The 20,189-nt window shown below is 44.6% G+C and overlaps 2 protein-coding genes across 3 annotated transcripts; both read left to right on the top strand.

Annotated features, from left to right (window-relative positions):
* Positions 1–532: 532 nt before the first annotated feature.
* On the top strand, positions 533–8,344 carry strap (serine/threonine kinase receptor associated protein). 2 transcript variants are annotated; one of them, XM_085131912.1, is made up of 10 exons: positions 533–657; positions 789–982; positions 2,036–2,171; positions 3,003–3,084; positions 4,857–4,929; positions 5,538–5,637; positions 5,724–5,861; positions 6,024–6,160; positions 7,052–7,201; positions 7,664–8,344. In XM_085131912.1, the coding sequence occupies exons 2-10, from the start codon at positions 871–873 to the stop codon at positions 7,723–7,725; spliced, it is 990 nt and encodes a 329-aa protein (XP_084988038.1). In that variant the 5' UTR covers positions 533–657; positions 789–870; the 3' UTR covers positions 7,726–8,344. The 2 variants fall into 2 exon arrangements, with proteins under 2 accessions (XP_084988038.1, XP_084988037.1); XM_085131911.1 differs by having other exon boundaries at positions 586–982.
* A 115-nt stretch (positions 8,345–8,459) lies between these two features.
* tmpoa (thymopoietin a) lies at positions 8,460–20,018 on the top strand. The gene is made up of 6 exons (XM_085131908.1): positions 8,460–9,321; positions 13,608–13,725; positions 14,025–14,150; positions 15,839–15,966; positions 18,621–18,721; positions 19,116–20,018. Exons 1-6 carry the CDS (start codon positions 9,082–9,084, stop codon positions 19,468–19,470), a joined length of 1,068 nt encoding a protein of 355 aa, XP_084988034.1. The 5' UTR covers positions 8,460–9,081; the 3' UTR covers positions 19,471–20,018.
* Positions 20,019–20,189: the final 171 nt, after the last annotated feature.

Consider the following 20,189-nt stretch of genomic DNA (forward strand, 5'->3'; position numbering starts at 1 on the left):
TCATCCTGTGATAATATTACATACATAAGTAATACAAATAAACAATCAATCTCTGTTTGAAATATTACTATATGTCCTGTTTACAAAGTAGCTTTGATGCCTTCCATGTCACAACGTTTAACTGTGTCTTTTACACGATGAAAAGTCTGAGTTAAAGTCTGAAAACGAAAACGAGCTGACAGGTAGCTCATGAAGAATAGTGGTGGGTATATCAACCCAGGTATTGATAATAACGATAGATATTTATAGAACATTTAAACTATAGAAGCGCCATTTAATAATTATACATCTAATAAATAATGACACACTGCTCTCCCCCACATAAGCCTCCTTTATGGGTGGAAGGTATTGGTATTGGTATGGACATTACTGTCCGTTTTTACTTGATAACGGATCGATATCAACATTTCTCTCAGCACTGCTGAAGAAGCCTTTATTCAATATTTGTTCATTCAAAATTTAAAAAGTATCAATGTCCGTTAGAAGCGATGACACTTTTACTATGAAAGGCATCGGAAGTGTTATCATCATGATTAGCGGAACTGGCGTAACACACCGGCAACATCATCGTCTCTATGGTTGTTTGGCCGTGTCGCACGTTGCTAGTTAGTTGCAATGTTGTAGCTATTAGCACGGTAGCCGTTCCTTCGCTGGAAGGTAGAGCTGTACGACAGACCTACAGTTTATTCTTTCTGATTCACAGTGTGAGCAGCAGCAGCTAACTGCTATCCAAAGGAACATAACCTACAAAGCTAGCTTGTTATCTTGTTTTCCTTCTACTCCGCTAGTTTTCCTAGCTTGCTAGCTAGCCGCTAGCATCCAACCGTCTCCTCTATCAGTGCGAACCGTCTCCCGGCCGGCCGGAGGACCATGGCGATGAGACAGACTCCCCTCACCTGCTCCGGTCACACCCGGCCTGTGGTGGACCTGGCCTTCAGTGGAATTACTCCTTATGGATACTTCCTCATCAGCGCCTGCAAGGGTGAGAGGTGTTGGCAGGACTATGAACATAAAGTAGCCTGTGAGAATCTAGTGTTACTTCTGGACGTGGTCTGTTGCGGGTTGGGCTTTGAAATGAGCCCTTTATAAAACATGATGTTCTTCCATTGATCGACTTTGTGTCTCTGTATTGTTTTCTGGTGTCATTAAGTGCGTCTGTGTGCGCGCGGGGGCGCATATGTGTGTGAGCCTGAGAGAGAGAGAGAGAGAGACACATGCGGCTAGCTTAACTACTGATGGTTTACCTTCCTCCTAAAGTTTGATCTCGAATTGTACAACTTTGTTGAAAAACTATAGAAAAGATTACATCCTGTTTAGGACATGATCAGATAATGATAAAGTCCATGATCAGATAATGATAAACAGGATGATCATGTCCTTAAGTCCATGATCAGATAATGATCGTCTCTGGGCTGTCAGATGGTATTCCTGTCACTGAGTTGCTACAGATCTGCATCTAAACAGCCCTGAGAAAGATGGCGTTTGAGAGCAAACAGTGTTCCTATTCCTAGATTTTTTAGGTTAAGTTATTTTTTTTATTAATAGCTTGCATGGAGGATGCTGACTCACCAACTGATCAGTATTGAAGTGAGGAGTAGTGAAGCTGTTACAACTGAAGGCAAACATTTTCTGAACAGTGAAGGTGTGCCTTCAGTGTCAAGGTTGTGCCTAACCGTTTCAGGGTTAAACCAACACATTGCAAAAGATGCAGCTTTTGCTTTTTGCTTGCACTGCACTCTTAACTTTCACTACCCCTTAGCAACTAATTGGCAAGCGCTTACAGACAAGTCTGCATGTTCCATACAAACTGTGATGTGGCAGTCTGCTAGCAAAAAAGCAACCGCAAGGTGGTTTTCAATGCAGTACCAACTCTTTACAACCAATTTTACCTAGCAACAATCAAATGTCACCCTAGAAGTCAGTGACCCCTGCTTGTCACACAGTCAGCAGGACCTAGCAGACACCTGTGGATTATCCTTACTGTCGCCTGCCGTTACACTGTGATGCTCACATCCTCTCTGCTTCTCTCCATCAGATGGCAAGCCCATGTTGCGCCAGGGAGACACAGGGGACTGGATAGGAACGTTTCTGGGTCACAAGGGCGCTGTCTGGGGAGCCACTCTAAACACAGACGCCACCAAAGCAGCGACTGCTGCTGCCGACTTCACAGCGTGAGTTCACACACTCAGACTAAACTAGCCTGAAAGAGGCAGTGATCCTCAGTGCTCCTCTCTGTGGATCATCTGTCATGCACCCATTGGCAGTGTTGTATTGTTGTATGCACTCTGAAACCTCAGTTCATGTGTGATCTGGTCTCATTTCATTTCAAGATAACCTTAAACAGCTGTTTTGCTTCATGCTATGGTATTGATAATCGATCACTTAGATGTGAGCGCTAGTACAGGCTTCAGGGACCTTTCTAGGTTGGCTATAGCAGTGAAGTAGCCCACATGCCTTTGTGATAGACATGGTCACCATGGTGACCCTTGCTTTCCCAGCATCCTTCTAAGAAAAAGCTTTACACTGAATCAAGTAAAACCATTTTTATTAGTGTGATCATGAGCTGAACTCTGTGGACAATAGAATATCCTGCTGCGCCTATTATTTCATTCTTATTTATCCCTTTGTTCCAGCAAAGCAAGGACAAATCTGCTATTCAACATTAAGACTTTTAGCTCGTGCCAACATTCAGTGACACAACAGCTACATCTTTAGTCCTGCTAAATGTTGTCTTATTTTCCAAGAGTCTGTTATAAGCCAATATATTGATGTACCTGTCATTCTCACTGATTTGTAAGACGAGGCTCTGACTTGTTCTATCACATGTATGTCACAGAGGAAACAGTTTTGCACACTGAGCTTTGAATGAGTTTTCTGCATATATGTGTCTTCTGACTTTGTCTCTTATATAAAGCAGCCTCTGCATTCACACATATTACACTGACACACACACAGACACAGTGTGAGGTCACTGTTAACAGCTCCCTTGTGGACTTTTGCAGAAAGGTGTGGGATGCAGTGAGTGGAGATGAGGTCCTGTCTCTGGCACACAAACACATTGTGAAAACTGTCAGCTTTACTCAGGTCAGTGCACTTCATCATGCGCTCCTCTAAAGACTGATGTATTGTATGTGTTTCTCTACTTGTGGGTTTTAATTGATGCACACCTTTCACCAAGAACAGAATATAGTTGATAAGGTAACATTTTAGTCCAGTCAGTGCTGTGAAACAAGTTCTTTGTCAATGTTGATCACTAACCAGGCATGCACGCAGTGCCTTGTAATAAATATGCTGTTTGCAAAGATTCACTGGATACATGTTACAGTGTTGCCTTCAAAAGCAAACAGATTAGCTGGATGACCTATTGTAGTGCGTGAGGTGTTTTCTCACCTATAGTTGGTTTCCTCTGGTTTGAATTGTTTGATGAGTTTGCAAACTTGTAGCTTTTCGCCGTGATTTGATTTGTTTTCACAACAAGTGAAAAAGTGAACCCCAAGCGAGCCAAAATGCAGCACTACAAACCACGTGAGAATGTTCAGTCTGCTCATTGGCTAGATGTGTCTGGGATGGAAGAAAGTGCTGTGTTGTGTATTATTGGAAAACTTGGAGAATTTACATTCATTTCACAGGTAGCTTCTAGCCCGTACAGACCTTTGCACATCTGTAGTACCTTGTTCCATCCCAGAATACAAAGCATTGTGTTCATCAGTCTGAAAAAATGTTTCTCCCACTGAAAACGTTTGTGGGATTTTCTTACCTGGATGATTGAGCAATCATCAGGAGATGGCTACACAACCTTTTTTTAGCTCAAGCTTGTAATGTACAGGTTTGGGTAGTTGGTTCTGATCGGGGTTGAATCACATTGATTTAAATGAACTAAGCGCACAGCTGTGAAAACACCTTAAGAATCACTTAGAAGTTCTCCCACTCCTGGTGAACTCTGGAATAGTGTACGCAGATGGACACATTTGGGGCACCGTAAATTTTGAATAAAGCACCACACTTAAAGAACTCAGAGCAAGTGTTTACCCACAAAAACTTCACTTTCAAAGTGAAAAAATAAATATTATACAAATACACACACACAAACAAGGTAGAGAACCCACAGAAAATGAGAGGGATTCAATGAGGAAGTTTGGATACTGGTTGACAAAGTGGGAGATATGGAGGGCACATGAAGAGGCAAGCTCCTGTGTCTGAGCCTCGGTGGGATCTCAGCAGTTTCACAATCACAGCAGCAGCTCCAAAGACTGTGAGAGGAGGAGAAAAGTGTCCAGACCACGCCCTGGCCTTTACAGCCATAACTGCACTATAGCGCTCACAGCTCTGTGTAACAAACTCACTGTGGACTCTCAGACTCCTCACAGAGTCCTGGAAAGACACTCACACACTCCTCACACTTTACAACAAACCATCAAAATGTCATCCAGACTGTTCAAAGACAACATGAAAACGTAAAGCTTTGCAGACTCCGGTATCCTCTTCCATGTCAGTCACTGAAAAATGTCAGGAATTTGTTTTTGGGCAGCTTGCCTGCCTGTACCTCCAGTGAAACGATGAAATGTGTCACTCTCTGTGCTTTTCATGCTTTGTTTTTTGAGCTTGTTTTTTGCGTTTTGCCTCGTCCTCAGTGAACTCTGCTATAGCTTCCTGCTCTATTCCGGCTCACTTATCAACCATTCAACATTCGGTAGCATGTCTCACATGGGTGACAAGCCCCCACACCCTCACTCCTCTTACAACTGAAAACTGTTTGCAAATTGACACATGTGCAGGATTATAAATCCAGCTTTACTCTCTGTGCTTGTTGGGTGGGAGTGAAGAGCCTCCCATGAATACGTGCCTCTTTTTGACAGGACAGCAACTGCCTGCTAACTGGAGGTAACGACAAACTGCTGCGTATCTATGACCTGAGCAGCCCTGAAGCAGGTAAGTGGACACTCTCATGCACACACGTGTATGTGGGACCATATGACCAGTACATGCTCCCACTTATCCATATGTACTGTCACTAGACCATTACTAGCCACTTGCTGCATGTACTGCAGAGCTCTGTGGGTGGTTATACAGCAGCCGGCAGCATCACAAAATGATTTGCATGATCACTCTTTTGCGATGAAGCTGACAAATTCATCAAGTGTAAATAATTATATACAATGTAACAGTTTATTGTGAAAACTTCCACAGCAGCAGGTGTTACTATGGTAACTCATGGAGAAGGTGCCGTCTGTGCTGGTGGAGGAAGTTGCCTTTATCGATCACTTGTTTACAGTGAGCAGATGGTTACTGTCAGCACAGCTTGGAGCAGTTCACAGCTCACTGTGACCTCACAGAAACATCCTTGACACGTCAAAACCTAAATATGCCCCAAAGAAGAAAATGCAGTTATGAAATTTTATGCCCTGAAGGTCAAAGGTTGAGCCATAACAGGTGTAGAGGTAGCCTGCAATGTGATGTTTGCTGAGGCACTAAACCAGGAGGAAGTGATTTTGTGTGTGGTGTAATGTTTCTGGCTGTTGCTTCTATGTCCCCGTCAGCTCCACAGGAGATTTCAGGCCACACGTCGGCCATAAAAAAGGCTCTGTGGTGCAACAATGACCAGCAGATCCTCTCTGCTGCTGACGACAAAACCATCCGGTCAGTGCACTGTGACACACGCCCTCACCCGTCTTACCTCTCACTTCTGACAGTAGACATAGCAACCACTCTGTTCATGTGTGTAGGCTGTGGGACAGGAGCTCCATGGAGGAGGTGAAAACACTGACCTTTGACACGTCCGTGAGCAGCATGGAGTACGTAGCTGATGGACAGATTCTTGTGATCACGTATGGAAAGACCATCGCTTTCTACAACGCTCTGAGGTCAGCCTGCAGCCACACCCGTTCATTGTCATTGAGTGACGTGTATAAAACAGAGGGCATCCTCCACCTCTATTAATGCTGATTTATTACTGACTTTGTTATTGATTAAGCATTCATCATTTATAATTTAAATTTGTTTCTATTTTTATTAATATTATCAAGCTTGGAATTGATCAAGACTGTGGAGGCCCCCGCTCCTATCAACTCAGCTTCCCTGCATCCAGAGAAGGACTTCTTTGTTGCCGGTGGTGACGACTTCAAGCTCTACAAGTTTGACTACAGCACTAAGGAAGAGCTGGGTGAGCAGCAGAGTGCTCCATTGTGTCATGAAGAGGAGCAGTCTGACTCCTTTAATAAAATTAGAACCAGAACCTGTCAATACAGAATAAATGCAAGTCATAAACTCATATTTTATTCACAACAGAACCTAGGAAACGTATCGAATAATCGCACTGAGCAAACCGTCCATTTTGAATTTGATGGCAGCCACACAACTGTGGAAGAGAGGACAGGGCTGTGTTTCCCCCTGTGCACCATCCTCGCTTCTTTTAACTGCTGAGGGGAGCAGCTGCTGACTTTTCTCACTTTTCCGCTGAGCCCTGAACGTCTCAGCTATCCAATACTTATGTCTGGCCTTGTCCCTTGCACACAGAGATGTCACCAGATTGTCTTAGTCTGTACATGATGCAGATTTTACTGAATGTGAACCTCTGGCTCTCTAACAGAAATGATCTTTTCATTCCCACTCGTGTTCCTGACCAGAACATTCCACGAGCTGGTTCTTTTTTCTTTTTTTTTCCCCAGTCTTTTGCTGCCAATGTGTTGCTGCCATCAAATTCAAAATGAGCATAATGAAAAACATGTGTTGCCAGCGTGCTGGTGCAGGAGACTAATTAAAAACATCTGGGTTCACGAGGTTCTGTTTTCATTTCGGTTTCACATATCATCCCAACGTTTCTGTTCTGCTTCACTATGATGTCACTAGAGAGAGAGAGGGTTTTTTTTGTTTTGTTTTTTAAACTCGTTGTTTGACCTGCTCAGCTCAGTTCATGACAGGATCTACTTACTTATCTGTAAATGTAAAAAAAAAAAAAGAAAAAAGTTTAAACCCTGATTCTTTGGTCCATGAAAACATAAAGGAGTAACTGACCAATCGGAAACTGATGGTGCTGCTGCTCATGTGTCTGCAGAATCCTACAAGGGGCACTTTGGTCCGGTGCACTGTGTTCGCTTCAGTCCTGATGGGGAGCTGTACGCGAGCGGCTCGGAGGACGGCACGCTCCGACTGTGGCAGACAGCGGTGGGAAAAACCTATGGCCTATGGAAATGTGTCCTTCCTGGTAAGTCTGAACTCTGAACTGATGACACGTGTTCATGCTTTCATCTGGATTCTGTTACATAGCACTGTTACTGTAATGACAGTCATGCTGAATGAATGAATGAAAAAGTTTTTATAAAGATTAGAGCAATACAAAGCAGTCTTAGGCAACACTGTGTTTCAGTTGTGTGGTGTTGTGCACTGTATATGCACAAGAAACAAAGGTTGTGAGGCGGTGCTGCTGCTGACCAGTCATCTGTTCTGACCTCAGAGCTCTGTGAACTATCCATATGATGTTATACCACAGCGTAGCACATTTTTCAAACCATGTCCTGACCACGTGGAAAATACTCGAGTTTAAACTGTGGCAGCATGTAAGATGTTTGTGTGTGTATATTTACAGAACATAGTATGATTTCATGATTATATATATATGATGATATTACACTGTCATGTATCACATTGTTCTTCACTTCCTTCTCAGAGGACCTGGGGAGTGAGAACCCTGAGCAGCTGTACACCTCCACCCCTGAGATCAAAGCCTGAGGAGAGGGCGTCGCCTTCTGGAGCCTCAACGAGATCCACAAAAGGAGCCAAGTCCAGAGCATTTTCATCCATCAGAACTGATGTGGATACTAAGACTGGCCTGTCTGTCACAGCATCAGTCCACACACCCACTCACCTGCACACCGACAGTCCATGGACAGCATGGGCTGCAGAGTGAAGCAGTAGAGCTGTGAGTGTGAGCTCGTTGCTGCCTGTTTTCTCTCTGATCAGCCCATTTCTGTCTGTCCTCTAACTTCTATTAATGTAGAGCTGCCAACCCCAAACTGCACGACGTCATCGTCATCATCGGTTTTGGTTTCAGTGTTGAGGTGTTTGATGAGCTGGACCAAGGCTTGTTTTCTGTTCATGGTTACAGGAATAAATGAGTTAGTGCTCAAGTTCTGAGGCTTTCATTTCTTAAAGAAGCATTGCTTTGAGTATTTTACAGTGTTCTGCTTGAGTATCTAAAGTTGTTCTAAAGTGTCCAAATCAAAGCTAATATTGTTTTGTGACAAAGGAGAGGAAATTATTTCTTGTTTGGTTTCTGTCTTCATTTGTGCGCAGTGATGAAATAAACGGAGCATTACGCTTTTATTTGAAAGTAATGCACAAAGAAAAAGGGACTTTGAGCTTTTATTTCTTGACCGTCGCGCCTGCCAAATGTGCAGGCTTACTGTAAATACACACTCCAGATGCTGAAAAGAACATAACCATAACGTTTGATGGTGAGGAAGGTCTGGGAGTTTCTCTGCTAACTACACTTTTTGTATTGAGTAAACAATAGTTCATCAGGTTCAGAGAATAAAATCTATAAAATAATGTAGGACTGGCTGACTTCTGCAACAGAGCTGATCATCAGGTGTGAACTAGAAAGCACAAAAATATCCATAACTGTAACATCTGAGCAAATTTTCAGTGACAGAACCCAAAAGGATCTTCATGTCTAACATGATCATATTACATCTAATGGTGTTCATGTATCCAGTTTCTCAGTGAGCAGTCTGTGAATGAAGAGCTGGATTTCACTGGGCATGAGTTCTGCGCAGTGACTGAGCCTCTGGCTCTGATCAGTCCCAGCTTGTAGCGGAAGGAGGTGGGCTTTACCAACTGCCACTTCCGGTCAGGACCGTGCAGCATTCCTCATTTCTTCCCACTTTAATTCCTTCCTTCTCCCGAGAGGAGGAGGGAGCGAGAGGATAGACAGCAGCTCATATCCACGTGCTTCTTTGAAGCACACACTACTCTGCCAGTTCAGTCCAGTGGGCGGCGCTGGTTGCCCGATCCGCCATCAGCGGCTCCGTTGTTTTCTGCTAGCTGTTACTTGCTGACCCGTTGTCCGGTCGTCTTCTCGCCGACATGCCGGAGTACCTGGACGACCCCTCTGTGCTCACCAAGGAGAAGCTAAAGAGCGAGCTGCTGGCCCACAACGTGGAGCTCCCGAGCGGCAACCCCACGAAGGACGTGTACGTGCAGCTGTATCTTACGAAGCTGGCCGGCCAAAGCAGACGCCCCGCGGCTGCAGCTGCGGACTCGTTCTCCAGCGACGAGGAGCTGCCTCCGCCCGCGCTGCCTGACACCAGCCGCTCCTCCGGTAGAGTAAGTGCTCTCCCACTCTCGTCTCATTTGCACACTTCCACACCCACCAGGATTACTCTGCCACCAAAAATCCACGTTCTGAACTCGTCGTCTGTTAACTACTGTAAATGTTCGCAGCACAGTTTCGGATATTCAGAACACATCAGCTTGAAATGTCGCTTCATCAGACACGGCTCACATTGAAACGTGCGCTCTCTCCTCACAGACATAACTCAAAACGTCATTCCGATTGAAAGTATAAGGCAGTCTCGTGAATAAATCGCAGAGCAAATCCAGATCACTTCCCACAAATCAGTCTCACAGGTCTCACCTCCCCACAGTTTCCTTCTTTGCTTCAGTTCCAGCCCCATCCTTACTAATCCCCCAGCAGCAGCAGCTGGGGACTCTCCATCGTGATGCAGAAGAAAGTTTTAGCGCAGATACAGACACACAGAAAAGATGTAGACAGAGACACAGACACAGGTCTGTGAATGAAGGTTTCTGCCGACTACATTGAACTGGAACGAGAGCCTTTTGATAGTTTTCAGCTCTGCTTCAGCGCGCTCATGTGCACAACGGTTACTCGTTTTTGTAGGTGGGATAAAGAGTTTGAGGTTAGAGGAGCTGGCAGCCATGCACTCAGTCAGGAAGAGATTTGTTCTGATGCTGAGGATGAAATGGGACAAACTGGCAGGTGTTCGAACTGATGTCTGTTCAGGTCTGACAGAGCAAAGTGTCTGAAAACAGGAGTGACACTACTATTTTGCATTTTATTATAGACCAGGAGGCGGTGTTGAAGTCTGCAGGGTATCCTTCCTGAAGCAGCCCTTCCGCTTTGTCCCTTGCGGAGGCTGGCACTCCAGCCTGTTTTTAGCGGGTTTCTCATGAAATAGCTGAATTTGGCTGCGACGCAGATTGATGATCAGTTCAGGTTGTAACAGAAACAGTGCATCTTACACGTTTCCACTTTTAAAGTGAGTGGGATGTGTGCCCACTTTAAAACTACAGGCAGTACTAGATGATACTAGTATGTAGTTTTATAAAAAGTACACATTTCCATGTTGTCCAAGGGCCTGATGTTTCAATAAGAGTATAATGATTGCAGAGGTGATGTGTTGAGTACTGGATCAGCCAGATGTCAGGCAGCTTTCAGCTTTACTTTCTGCCTTTCCTTTGTAGCATAACATAACATTATCACACTAACTGGGGGCGACCGTGGAAGGTTGCTGGTTCGATTCCTGGGCTCTCTGTCCTGGTCGTTGTGTCCTTGGGCAAGACACTTTACCCTACCGCCTACTGGTTTTGGCCAGAGGGGCCGATGGCGCGATATGGCAGCCTCGCCTCTGTCAGTCTGCCCCAGGGCAGCTGTGGCTACAACTGTAGCTTGCCTCCACCAGTGTGTGAATGTGGGAGTGAATGAATAGTGGCATTGTAAAGCGCTTTGGGTGCCTTGAAAAGCGCTATATAAATCCAATCCATTGTTATAACTGTGAGCCACCATGTGCTGTGGCTCTTGCAGTGAGTGTTTAGTGCCGTTTCATGGTTTAGGTGGTGGAGCAGACAGATGTTTTCCTGCAGCTGCTTGCATTATTATTGTGAACATTGAGGAAATGCTTTTGCTAGGAAGAACTCATGCTCAGACTCAGCATAGTTGGTGTCTTGACACTAGAGTGTTGATGCCGTTTATCTTGTGAAAGCTGCTGCTCACATACCTGAGGGATTACAGGCTGCAAAGGGAGGTGCCCAAAAATGAATTCCTGACATTTTTCAGTGACTGACATGAAAGAGGATACTCGCTGTGACTCTTCGAGTCTGCAAAGCTTCATGTTTTCAGATTAGATGTTGGTCTGAATGAGATTTGGATGGATTGTTGTAAAGTGTGAGGAATGTGTGAGCGTCTGTCCAGGACTCTGTGAAGAGTCTGAGAGTCCACAGTGAGTTTGTTCCACAGAGCTGTGAGCTCTTTAGTTCAGTTATGGCTGTAAAGGCCAGGGTGTGGTCTGCAGAGGCACTTTTCTCCTCCTCCTCCTCCTCCCCCCACTCTTGCAGTCTTTGGAGCTGCTGCTGTGATTGTGAAACAGCTGGGTTCACATCCAGCTGTTTCACAATTGTCATTGTTTCTAATACAGAGTTTCATTTCAGCTCTTTGTATGTTAGAGCTTTGCGCTCCCTCTGCAGACAGACGGCAGTTTGTGGAGTACAGTGGACAGCGAATATGGTCGCTTTGCATGACCATAAATTCTACTTCAGTAACCAGGAGTCACATTTTTATAGCTGTGCATTCAACACACACATGTACGCTCCTTTGGAGCCATGTAGCACCTAACTTGTCACAGGTGCTTAACCCAGAGCTAAGAAGGAAGCTGAGGGTTCCTGTCCACCAACAAGCTATAGACAGCTGTCCTGTTGAGTCTTCAGAAGTATGATGTCACTGTTGCATTCAGCAACATATTTATTGTATGTTTATTTGATTTGTTCCAAGGCAGAGCTGCCTTTAGTTTTGTTAATTAGGAGACACAGCATCATGCCACTATGCTGGCCTCACAAGTAATTTCCTGTCGGCTGCTAAGTAAAACTTCAGACTGTGGTGAAGCGCCTCCAGCATCTTCAGACGGTCCCATTCTCCTCCCTAAATATTTCTCCTGTGGCAGCTTCCTTTCAGGAAATTAAAGAACGTGTTTGTGTACATGAGTAAGTTTTCACATCTGCTCAATGGTGGTTTAGGAATGAAGTATTCATAAAATAACGAATCTTCCTGCATACTGCTCCTGGATTTTTGAAAAAGGCTTTGCTTATGTGCAGTGACAGCAGTGTTATCCAGAACGTAACAGGTGGTAACCACCTTTCTGCTCTGGAAAATTTCTGCAGTTTGACTTCTGTCGTTCTCAGTCGTTCACATGAGTTCCCATGTTATGAGTTAATATATGTCCTTCTGCTACACTATTCCGGGTGGACAGAGGGGGGAGAGGGCTTTTCACCCATCTGAGACGCACTCCTGTGCAGTCTTCCAAGATCCTGACTACACGTCACTTGAACCAGATGACATAATTGTCTCAAAATATTGGGCCAGAATAGAGAAGGAGCGATAGTAGGGTTCAGCACGAGGGAGAGAACTGCAAAAAAAAAAAGAAAGAAATCCAGCACTAAAAGCCCAGGCAGTGACTGCAGCGACATGTTTCCTTGTTTCTAACACAGTTTCACTTCAGCATAGTCAGGTTTAGAACTTCACTTACCAACAACACGAGCAGAGTGGCCCACAGACTGTACACTGCCTCCATCTGACCACAGAGCTGTCTGCAGGCAGAGAGGAGGCGCTACCTTTGACCATAAAACCAGCTTCAGGGAGAGAAAGAAGCATATATAAATATAACAATAGATGTACAAAGATATTTTAAGTGACAACAACAGATTTGTTGGATTAGGGATCATGTTGGTACAGTAACACACAGTCATAAAGGTACCTGCAAAACGGGTAACTTCTTTATTTTATGTATAAGCCCTTTGTAAATCCCTTTTTACTAAAGTCTGTTAACCGATACAATGCTCTGGGGTGGCTGTAGCTCAGGTGGTAGAGCAGGTCATCTACTGATCGGAAGGTTGGTGGTTCGATTCCTGGCTTCCCCTAGTCTGCATGCCAAATATCCTTGGGCAAGATACTAACCCCAAATTGCTCTCCGATGCATCCATCGGAGTATGAATGTGTGTGAATGTTAGCTATAAAAGCACTTAGAAAGATGTGCTTGTGCGAATGGGTCTGAATGGATGAATGCACAAGTTGTGTAAAGCGCTTTGAGTGCTCAGATGAGTAGAAAAGCGCTATATAAGAACCAGTCCATTTACCATTTACAAATACATAAAAACACATGGAAACATCGGAATGGTTAGTGTTAATGTTTATGGTAACAATTTAATATTTGAGTGTTGTTGAATCAGCAGCTTTACTGATCTCTGACAGTCCTAAAGTTTAACATGATGCACGCTAACTACTCCAGCTGTAGGTGTGTGTGTCTGTGTGATGCTGGTACTACAACTGAGTGTGTAATTCAGTATTCATTTTTAGTGTTGCTTAACGTCTGATTTTTTTTTTTTTTTTTTTAATGTTTTTATTTTTTTGATGGCTTGGTGAACATAGCAGTGTGTGCTGGTTCTTTGAGTAAAGAGTCCTTCATGTGAAAATGGAACTGTTAGGTGACTCTTGTCAGTCATTACTTTGTGATTATTTGCCTTCAGGCTAAAAAAAAATCTATCGCTGGCTCCGCTCTGGCTCTGATCGGTTGTTTTGTGTGCTGCCCTGCTGTTTTCCACAGAAAGCCACCAGGAAAACAGACAAGGTTCGACCGACTGAGCTTGATGTGACTGCGCTGAGCGACAAGAGCCTGAGGGATGAACTGCTCGAGCGTGGACTAGACGTGGGGCCAATTGTGGGTGAGTGTAAACCTGCTCACCATTGCAGACACTGTAGTGGGCACAGAGACTGCACTCACTGTGCATTTGTAAAATGACAGATGCAGACAGTCCCAGGGTGAAATTGGTTGCACCAAAAACTTTGTTGCTTTGGTCGTCAGCAAGGTTGCTGAGATTGCTTGACTGTCTGCAAACAGCATTTATTCTATGAGCTGTAGTGAAACTTGAAAAAATTAGGAAGGGGACAGATACTTTTCCCATTACTGGATTAACCTGGTTGGTTTCACTGGTACAACATCACCCTTGTCTTGTCCTCCCAGCATCCACCCGGAAGCTGTATGAGAAGAAGCTACAAAGGTTGCTGGATGAAGGGCCTCCACAACCTCCGCCACCACAGCTGATGCTCGTAGGCTCAGAGTCTGACCTCTACAGTGACAGGGAGGACGGTAGGAAGGACCCACGGTGCAGCTCATTCAGGGCTGCTGCACGAGTGCTTGGATTTGAAATGTTCCCTCATCACCTATATGAGAAATGCGATATTGTGTGTTGATGAAGGGGATGTTGTGTGTAGAACAGATGTCAAACGTATGTCCTGATACAATTCTATCCGGCCTGCAAGATAATTTCATATGTCATTTATTGATGGCCTGTTAGTACGTGGGGGCTGAATCTTCAGCCCTGCTGAGAAACCATGCAGACAGAGGTGGGGCTTTATTTTGAGGGGCACAATCATATCACAATCAAATACAGACTGGGATCGTACCATTATGTGAAAGGAGGAGGGGGGGCAGACGTTCCAAGACAGCAGGTGCAATTTAGTTTTATTTATATAGCACCAAATCACAACAACAGTTACCTCAAGGGGGCTTTATGTTGTGTAACACATGATCTGCTGAGGCATGTATTCAGACATCTTTGTGTAGCATGGGGTCAGTGCAGCTCCAGCTCCTGACCTTTGTCTGTCACTATATGGAGGTTTTGAGGAAAAGGTTGCAGTGCTGGAGGTCCATCATCGCTCCTTTAAGACGGTCCTCTATCACATCGACCAGAGCCAACTCATCACACGGGAGAAAATTCACTACTGTATTTCTACATATCCACATAGCCATATTAAAGGAGCTCCAAACTGCCTGCAAATTCCAGACTCTGGAGCTTCCCAAGACTGCAAAGATAAAGAAAAAAATTTGTTGTCAATTTGTTAATTCAATTCAGTTTTATTTCAGTTTTAACCACAACAACAGTAACCTCAAGGCTGCAGCATTGCAAGGTAAAGAGCCTTCAATAATACAGAGAAAATGAGAGCAATCATATGACCCACTGTGAGCAAGCGCTTTGGCGAGAATGAAAAGGCCACACCGCCTTTTAACAGGAAGAACTCTCCAGCAGAACCAGGCTCAGGGAGGAGCAGCAATCTTCTGCGTCCAGTTGGGGTTAGAGAGGAAGACAGGACAAAGAGACGCTGTATAAGAGAGCCAGAGGTTAATAATGACTAATGATTCATCGTAGAGAGGTGTATGAACACATAATGAAAAATGTGACTGAAGAAGAAACACTCAGTGCATCATGGGAATCCCACAGCAGCCTAGACCTAGGGTCACCTGATCCAGCTCTATGTGATTTATAGCATACAGTTACTACCTGAACTATATGCCCTAAGAATGGGCGCAGAGCCATGGGGGGGGGGGGGGGGGGGGGGGGGGGGGGGGGGGGGGGGGGCATAATGGACCATTATGGGGCATAATGGTCCAGCATAATGGACAAGTTTTTGACAATGTAACAAAATCTAACCAGTTAATGTAAAAAAACAGTTAACCTGGAACAACAGGGCTGAGCGCTCGGTACACTCTGTCAGCTGTTAGCAGAGCTAGCGACATCTCTACCACCAGTTCAAAGCAATCAGATTATCTAGGATTGACCTGTCTTGTTAACCCCGCCCCCTGACTTTGATGGGTGAGGCTGACCAATAAAATTAATTCATGAACACAGCAGCAGGGCCAGGAGTGCCAAAATGATTTAAAGAGATACATCATTAAATAATGAATTAAATGTGTCAATAATTAATAAAAATAGGGAATAAATAAATAATGTATTAAATGTTTTAAATAGTGTTTTGTTTGACTGTCCGTTTTGCCAGAGGTGATTGCAGCTGGTGGTCCAGAGCCTGTGGAGGAACCAGAACCAGCTCCTGTGGTTGAGAGAACAGTGAGGAGCAGAGAGAAGACGGTCATCTCCACTCGCAGCCACAGCAGCCAGCACGCTGCGGTAAGACGGGTGTTCACCGCACTTACAGAGAACAGACCTGTCACTCTGGCAGCAGAACAAAGGGATGTCTGGTGCTCTGTCAGTGCCTGGCTGCTGTGTTAGTAGAGCTGTGTGTCGCTTACTCACCAGGGCCCCCTGTGATGGCTTCCACTCGTCTGTGACGGCAGCAGCTTGACACGGACCGTTCAGAATTCCACTGCTGGTCACTCTTTAAAACTGCAACTCTGTTTGTGTCACGCCTGGAAACGGGCTAAGCGGTGAGGGGAGTCCCAAAGAGGCTCTTAGGTGTCCGTTACTTGATAATCTGCTCTTACCCATGTTTACTTTGTATGCCGTCAATGCACTGTAGCGGAAAGTGCGTTCAGAGAGGTTCTCATGTTTTTAATGGGTCTGTTTTTCTTGAATGTTAGGCTTCCAGCCGAGAGCAAGGCCACGGGTATTGTGTGTCGGGTTCGGAGGGACCACATCATGCGTCCTTTAAAAGGCCTGTAATGAACCAGGCTCTGTATCTCTTGCTCTGTGCTACATATGAGAAACTGCTGAAAATTTACCTGCTAAATTCTCATAGAGCTCTTATTCATGTATGAAAAGACTTACGTGAATATGAAATTAAATTTATACTGCACCCGAAAAACTAAAGTACAAGTGTGGAAGTGACCCTCAAGTCTTTGCTTCAGGAACAGGACTCCCTGCTCCTCTATCAGTGAAAGTGGAATGGTTCCAATGACAGGACTTTTTGGATTTTGTGACAAGGCGATCAAAGCTGTATGTGGCAGCAAGAAGCAGATCGTTGTGACGTATCATGCAGATGTAGTAAGTGTAATATAGTGGGACCCCTGCAGCTGCCTTTAATCACAGTTTCCTCTGACGCGGCATGGTATCTTCTTCATCCTCGAAGCTCGAGTGCACTCACCCACACTCTGTGTGAGACTGCTTCAGTGGATCAGCTTGCTTCTAGTCACACTCAAACCACATGATGTGGATTAAAAGAGCACCTGCTTTTCTCCACAGTGCCTGTGATATCTGTCTGTTTGTGTCCTTGTTGAGCCACCTGAAGCAGTCCACTTTTAGCCCTCTCCCCACTCTGTCTGTACAGTCAAAGCTGCTTAAAGAGCAACATGGCCAGACTCATTTGAAGAAATAACAGCAGTGTGAAGTCATCTCATGTGAGTGCTGTGATCTGATACTGTGCTGCTGGTTGTAGCTACAGAACCCCCTGCTGCTCAGGCACTGCACATGCACCTGCTGAGGTGTTTTTCCATTTCATTTCTACCAGTGTTGCCATGATTTCAGTAAGTACAGTTGTGAATAATGTTGATGTTCTCTCATTGCTCTGTAATCAGATTAAGTGAAGTTAATGAATATAGTGTGGTTTTCAGTATACAGTTCACTTCATTTACTTCCTCCTGCTGAAGTAATAAAACAACCATCTCCTTTTCTTCATTTAAAAAATTCAAGACAAACTTCAAGTCAATCTGGTTTATGCTGCTACCAGATAATCTGAATTTCAAACGGTTCCACTGACAAATTAACGGGACTTCATTAAGAACACAGAACCCTTTACAAGAAAGACTGAGGTCCTTTACTTTCTGTCAGATGAAGGCCAGCAGCAGGCTGGGGGTGGCAGATGTTGTGAAAAATCATTTGAGTATCTAAACAAAACTGACTTTCTGAGATTTAAAAGAAAGTTAAAACCTTTGCAAAGGCATGAACGGGGTTTATACCAGCTAAAAAAAAGGTCAATTAATAACAGCTCCTTTATACCCATCATGTTGATACAATGTTGTCTGTTCAGCTGTAGGCCTGGGACTCTCCAGCAGCCTCTTTGATGAGAACTTAAACTTCTTCACAGACCTAAAGAGGTGACGTTGTCTTCTTTCTCAAGCCCTCTGAAATGAACCGGCTTGAAGTAGGAGACACGGAAAGTGTTGTGGATCGTCACATTTCTGGATAACTCAAGACAGTTGAGAGATTAAGAATTGATTTAACCACAAAAGGACGAATAAAGTAAGGCTCAGTCTATCTGAGAAGACGAGCACACTCGCTGGCCTGTTTTGGACTTGGGACCAGAGTCCCGTGGTACTCAGCCAGATGTTTGTTTTGCTGAAAGGTCCCGAGTAAGGTAATGCGGGTGGCGCTCCGTATGCGACAGCACCATCAGATATGGTGTTGCTTTTTCCTTCGTTGGCACAAAATGAGGAGATCGATGTCCAAGAGAGGCATCGAGGGGGGAGAAGTGAGTGCAGAGGAGGACACGATGTTGTGGTTTTTTTAGAGGAAATAACACACCATAAGATACTTTCTTTTAAATAAATCTCAGAAAGTCAGTTTGGTTTAGATACTCCATCTGTGTGTGGATTAAAACCTTCAGCTCCGCCTCTCTACTGTTAGCCTTGAGTAATATGTCACTCATTGAGCATCAGAGTTTCACTGATCCATGTCAGACCAGTTTGGATTGAAGGCCGGCACTTTACTCAGCTGTCCGCAGTGCCAGCGTTTCCTCTCTAGCAGACTGCTTCTGTGACAGAGTGACACCCAGTCTGTGAGCACACTCTATTCACACACAGTCCTGTGAAGATGCTGGGCTGTGCATCTACACTGTCCAACAGTGTGTTCATTTCCCAGCTTAACCTTGATTTCTCTTGTCTGTGTAGGTGGAGAAAATCGCAGCCAGTGATCAAACCCTAAAAGTAGACGAGAAAGATGTTCTGAAGGAGCTCTTTCTTAATGACCAGAGAGGTCCAACGGGAATCACGTAAGTGCAGTCGGCTGTTCTTTTCTTACCGGAAATGAAGTTTGATGTGTTTAGCCTGCAGTAAAATAAATATTCAGAGATCTTCTAAAGTCGGCACCACAGAAAGCAGGACATGAACCCCAGAGCTCAAGTAAAAGATAGTAAAATTACTACTTTAACAAGTGTGAAGGGGCCAAATACTAGTCCATGGCATTGTAAGTGGAGCAGAAGTCTCTACAGTGTCTTTTAACTTGGCATGGCCAGGGTCAGTAAGTGCTGTCATAACAAGGATTTTTTTGACAGCAGTTACTGGATTGACCAAGACTCAGAACAGTGGAAAGTCCAGTACATTATCTGCTCTACATGACGAGCTGAGGTCTCTGTGAATGTTAAATCTTAAATGTTTCTCTTGTAGTGCCACCTGTCGCCGGCCCATCCGAGGAGCAGCAGGGCGCCCTGTGACATCCAGTGACCTGTGGAGTGATGGCCGCCTGTTCTCTCCAAAAGCCACCAAGACCAGCATCTCCTCCTACACTCAGAGCTACTCAGTAAACAGAGTATCCAGCCTGCCACCCAAAACCACCTCCTCCATCCTCCCGCCTGCAGGGCAGACCCAAGCAGCACAGCGCAGCATGTCTCTGTGGATAAAGCTCTTCCTGCTGGCCATCGTGGCCACTTTCCTCTTCCTCGTTTACCAGGCCATGGAGACCACCTCCATAAACCCATTTCAGACCTCAGACATGGAGGTGGCTGCTGGTAGCACAGCATAGAGAGCACAGCTGGAGACTGAGAGGTGAAGAAGACCTAGTCTGCTTTAACTCGTTCATGTTTCATTAATGTTTAAGTGTGTTAAGTGTTCTTTACATTTTGCTGTGATCACAGATTTTGTACTATTCTACTTTTTTGCCCTCATTTCTGAATAAGCTTTTATGGAGAAGAGAAGTAAATTTCAATGACACTCATTGTGAAAGCACCCAGCAGCCCTGTCTGCGGTTCATCCTTAAGCTAGGACCTCAGGTGATGACGAAGCCAGTCACTAATCAACACACAGGAGCTTTCAAAGACACAGGAGCCTCGTTGTTTTGTTTTTAGTCGTACTTGCATGGTGTGAATGTGTGTGTGATTGTAACTTTTCAAAATATGCCTTAGTATCTCCGTTGTTAACAGTCTTTAAGAGTCTGAAGCTGCTATTCTGGTTTGTACCTTGGACCATCTTTGTTATTGAGACACGGAGGCTTCTTGTTATAGTTCAAATGCTTTTTAAAGCCTGCCCCACTATTTTCCTAATCTTCTCTTGTAATAAAATTTTATACCCAAATACATTTTCTCAAACAATGTATTACATTTTCTCTTAAGTTTAATGAAATTCTGATCAATACTGTAGAACATGGGTGTGGGGCCCGGGGCCTGGGGGGCCACTCACGGCCCACGCCACTCCTACTTCTGGCCCATATACTGACATGAAGAACTATAATGCTAATGAAGTGAC

This window comes from Neolamprologus multifasciatus, chromosome 15 (assembly GCF_963576455.1).
Source record: "Neolamprologus multifasciatus chromosome 15, fNeoMul1.2, whole genome shotgun sequence".
Taxonomy (NCBI): Eukaryota; Metazoa; Chordata; class Actinopteri; order Cichliformes; family Cichlidae; genus Neolamprologus; species Neolamprologus multifasciatus.

Bases quoted from the DNA above. Each gene is read 5' to 3' on its own strand.
- strap (XM_085131912.1), top strand. From the start codon at position 871: ATGGCGATGAGACAGACTCCCCTCACCTGCTCCGGTCACACCCGGCCT. The intron at 5,638-5,723 runs GTCAGTGCACTG...TCATGTGTGTAG, and splicing joins GCTGACGACAAAACCATCCG to GCTGTGGGACAGGAGCTCCA. The intron at 7,202-7,663 runs GTAAGTCTGAAC...CTTCCTTCTCAG, and splicing joins ATGGAAATGTGTCCTTCCTG to AGGACCTGGGGAGTGAGAAC.
- tmpoa (XM_085131908.1), top strand. From the start codon at position 9,082: ATGCCGGAGTACCTGGACGACCCCTCTGTGCTCACCAAGGAGAAGCTA. The intron at 9,322-13,607 runs GTAAGTGCTCTC...TGTTTTCCACAG, and splicing joins CCAGCCGCTCCTCCGGTAGA to AAAGCCACCAGGAAAACAGA. The intron at 18,722-19,115 runs GTAAGTGCAGTC...TTTCTCTTGTAG, and splicing joins AGAGGTCCAACGGGAATCAC to TGCCACCTGTCGCCGGCCCA.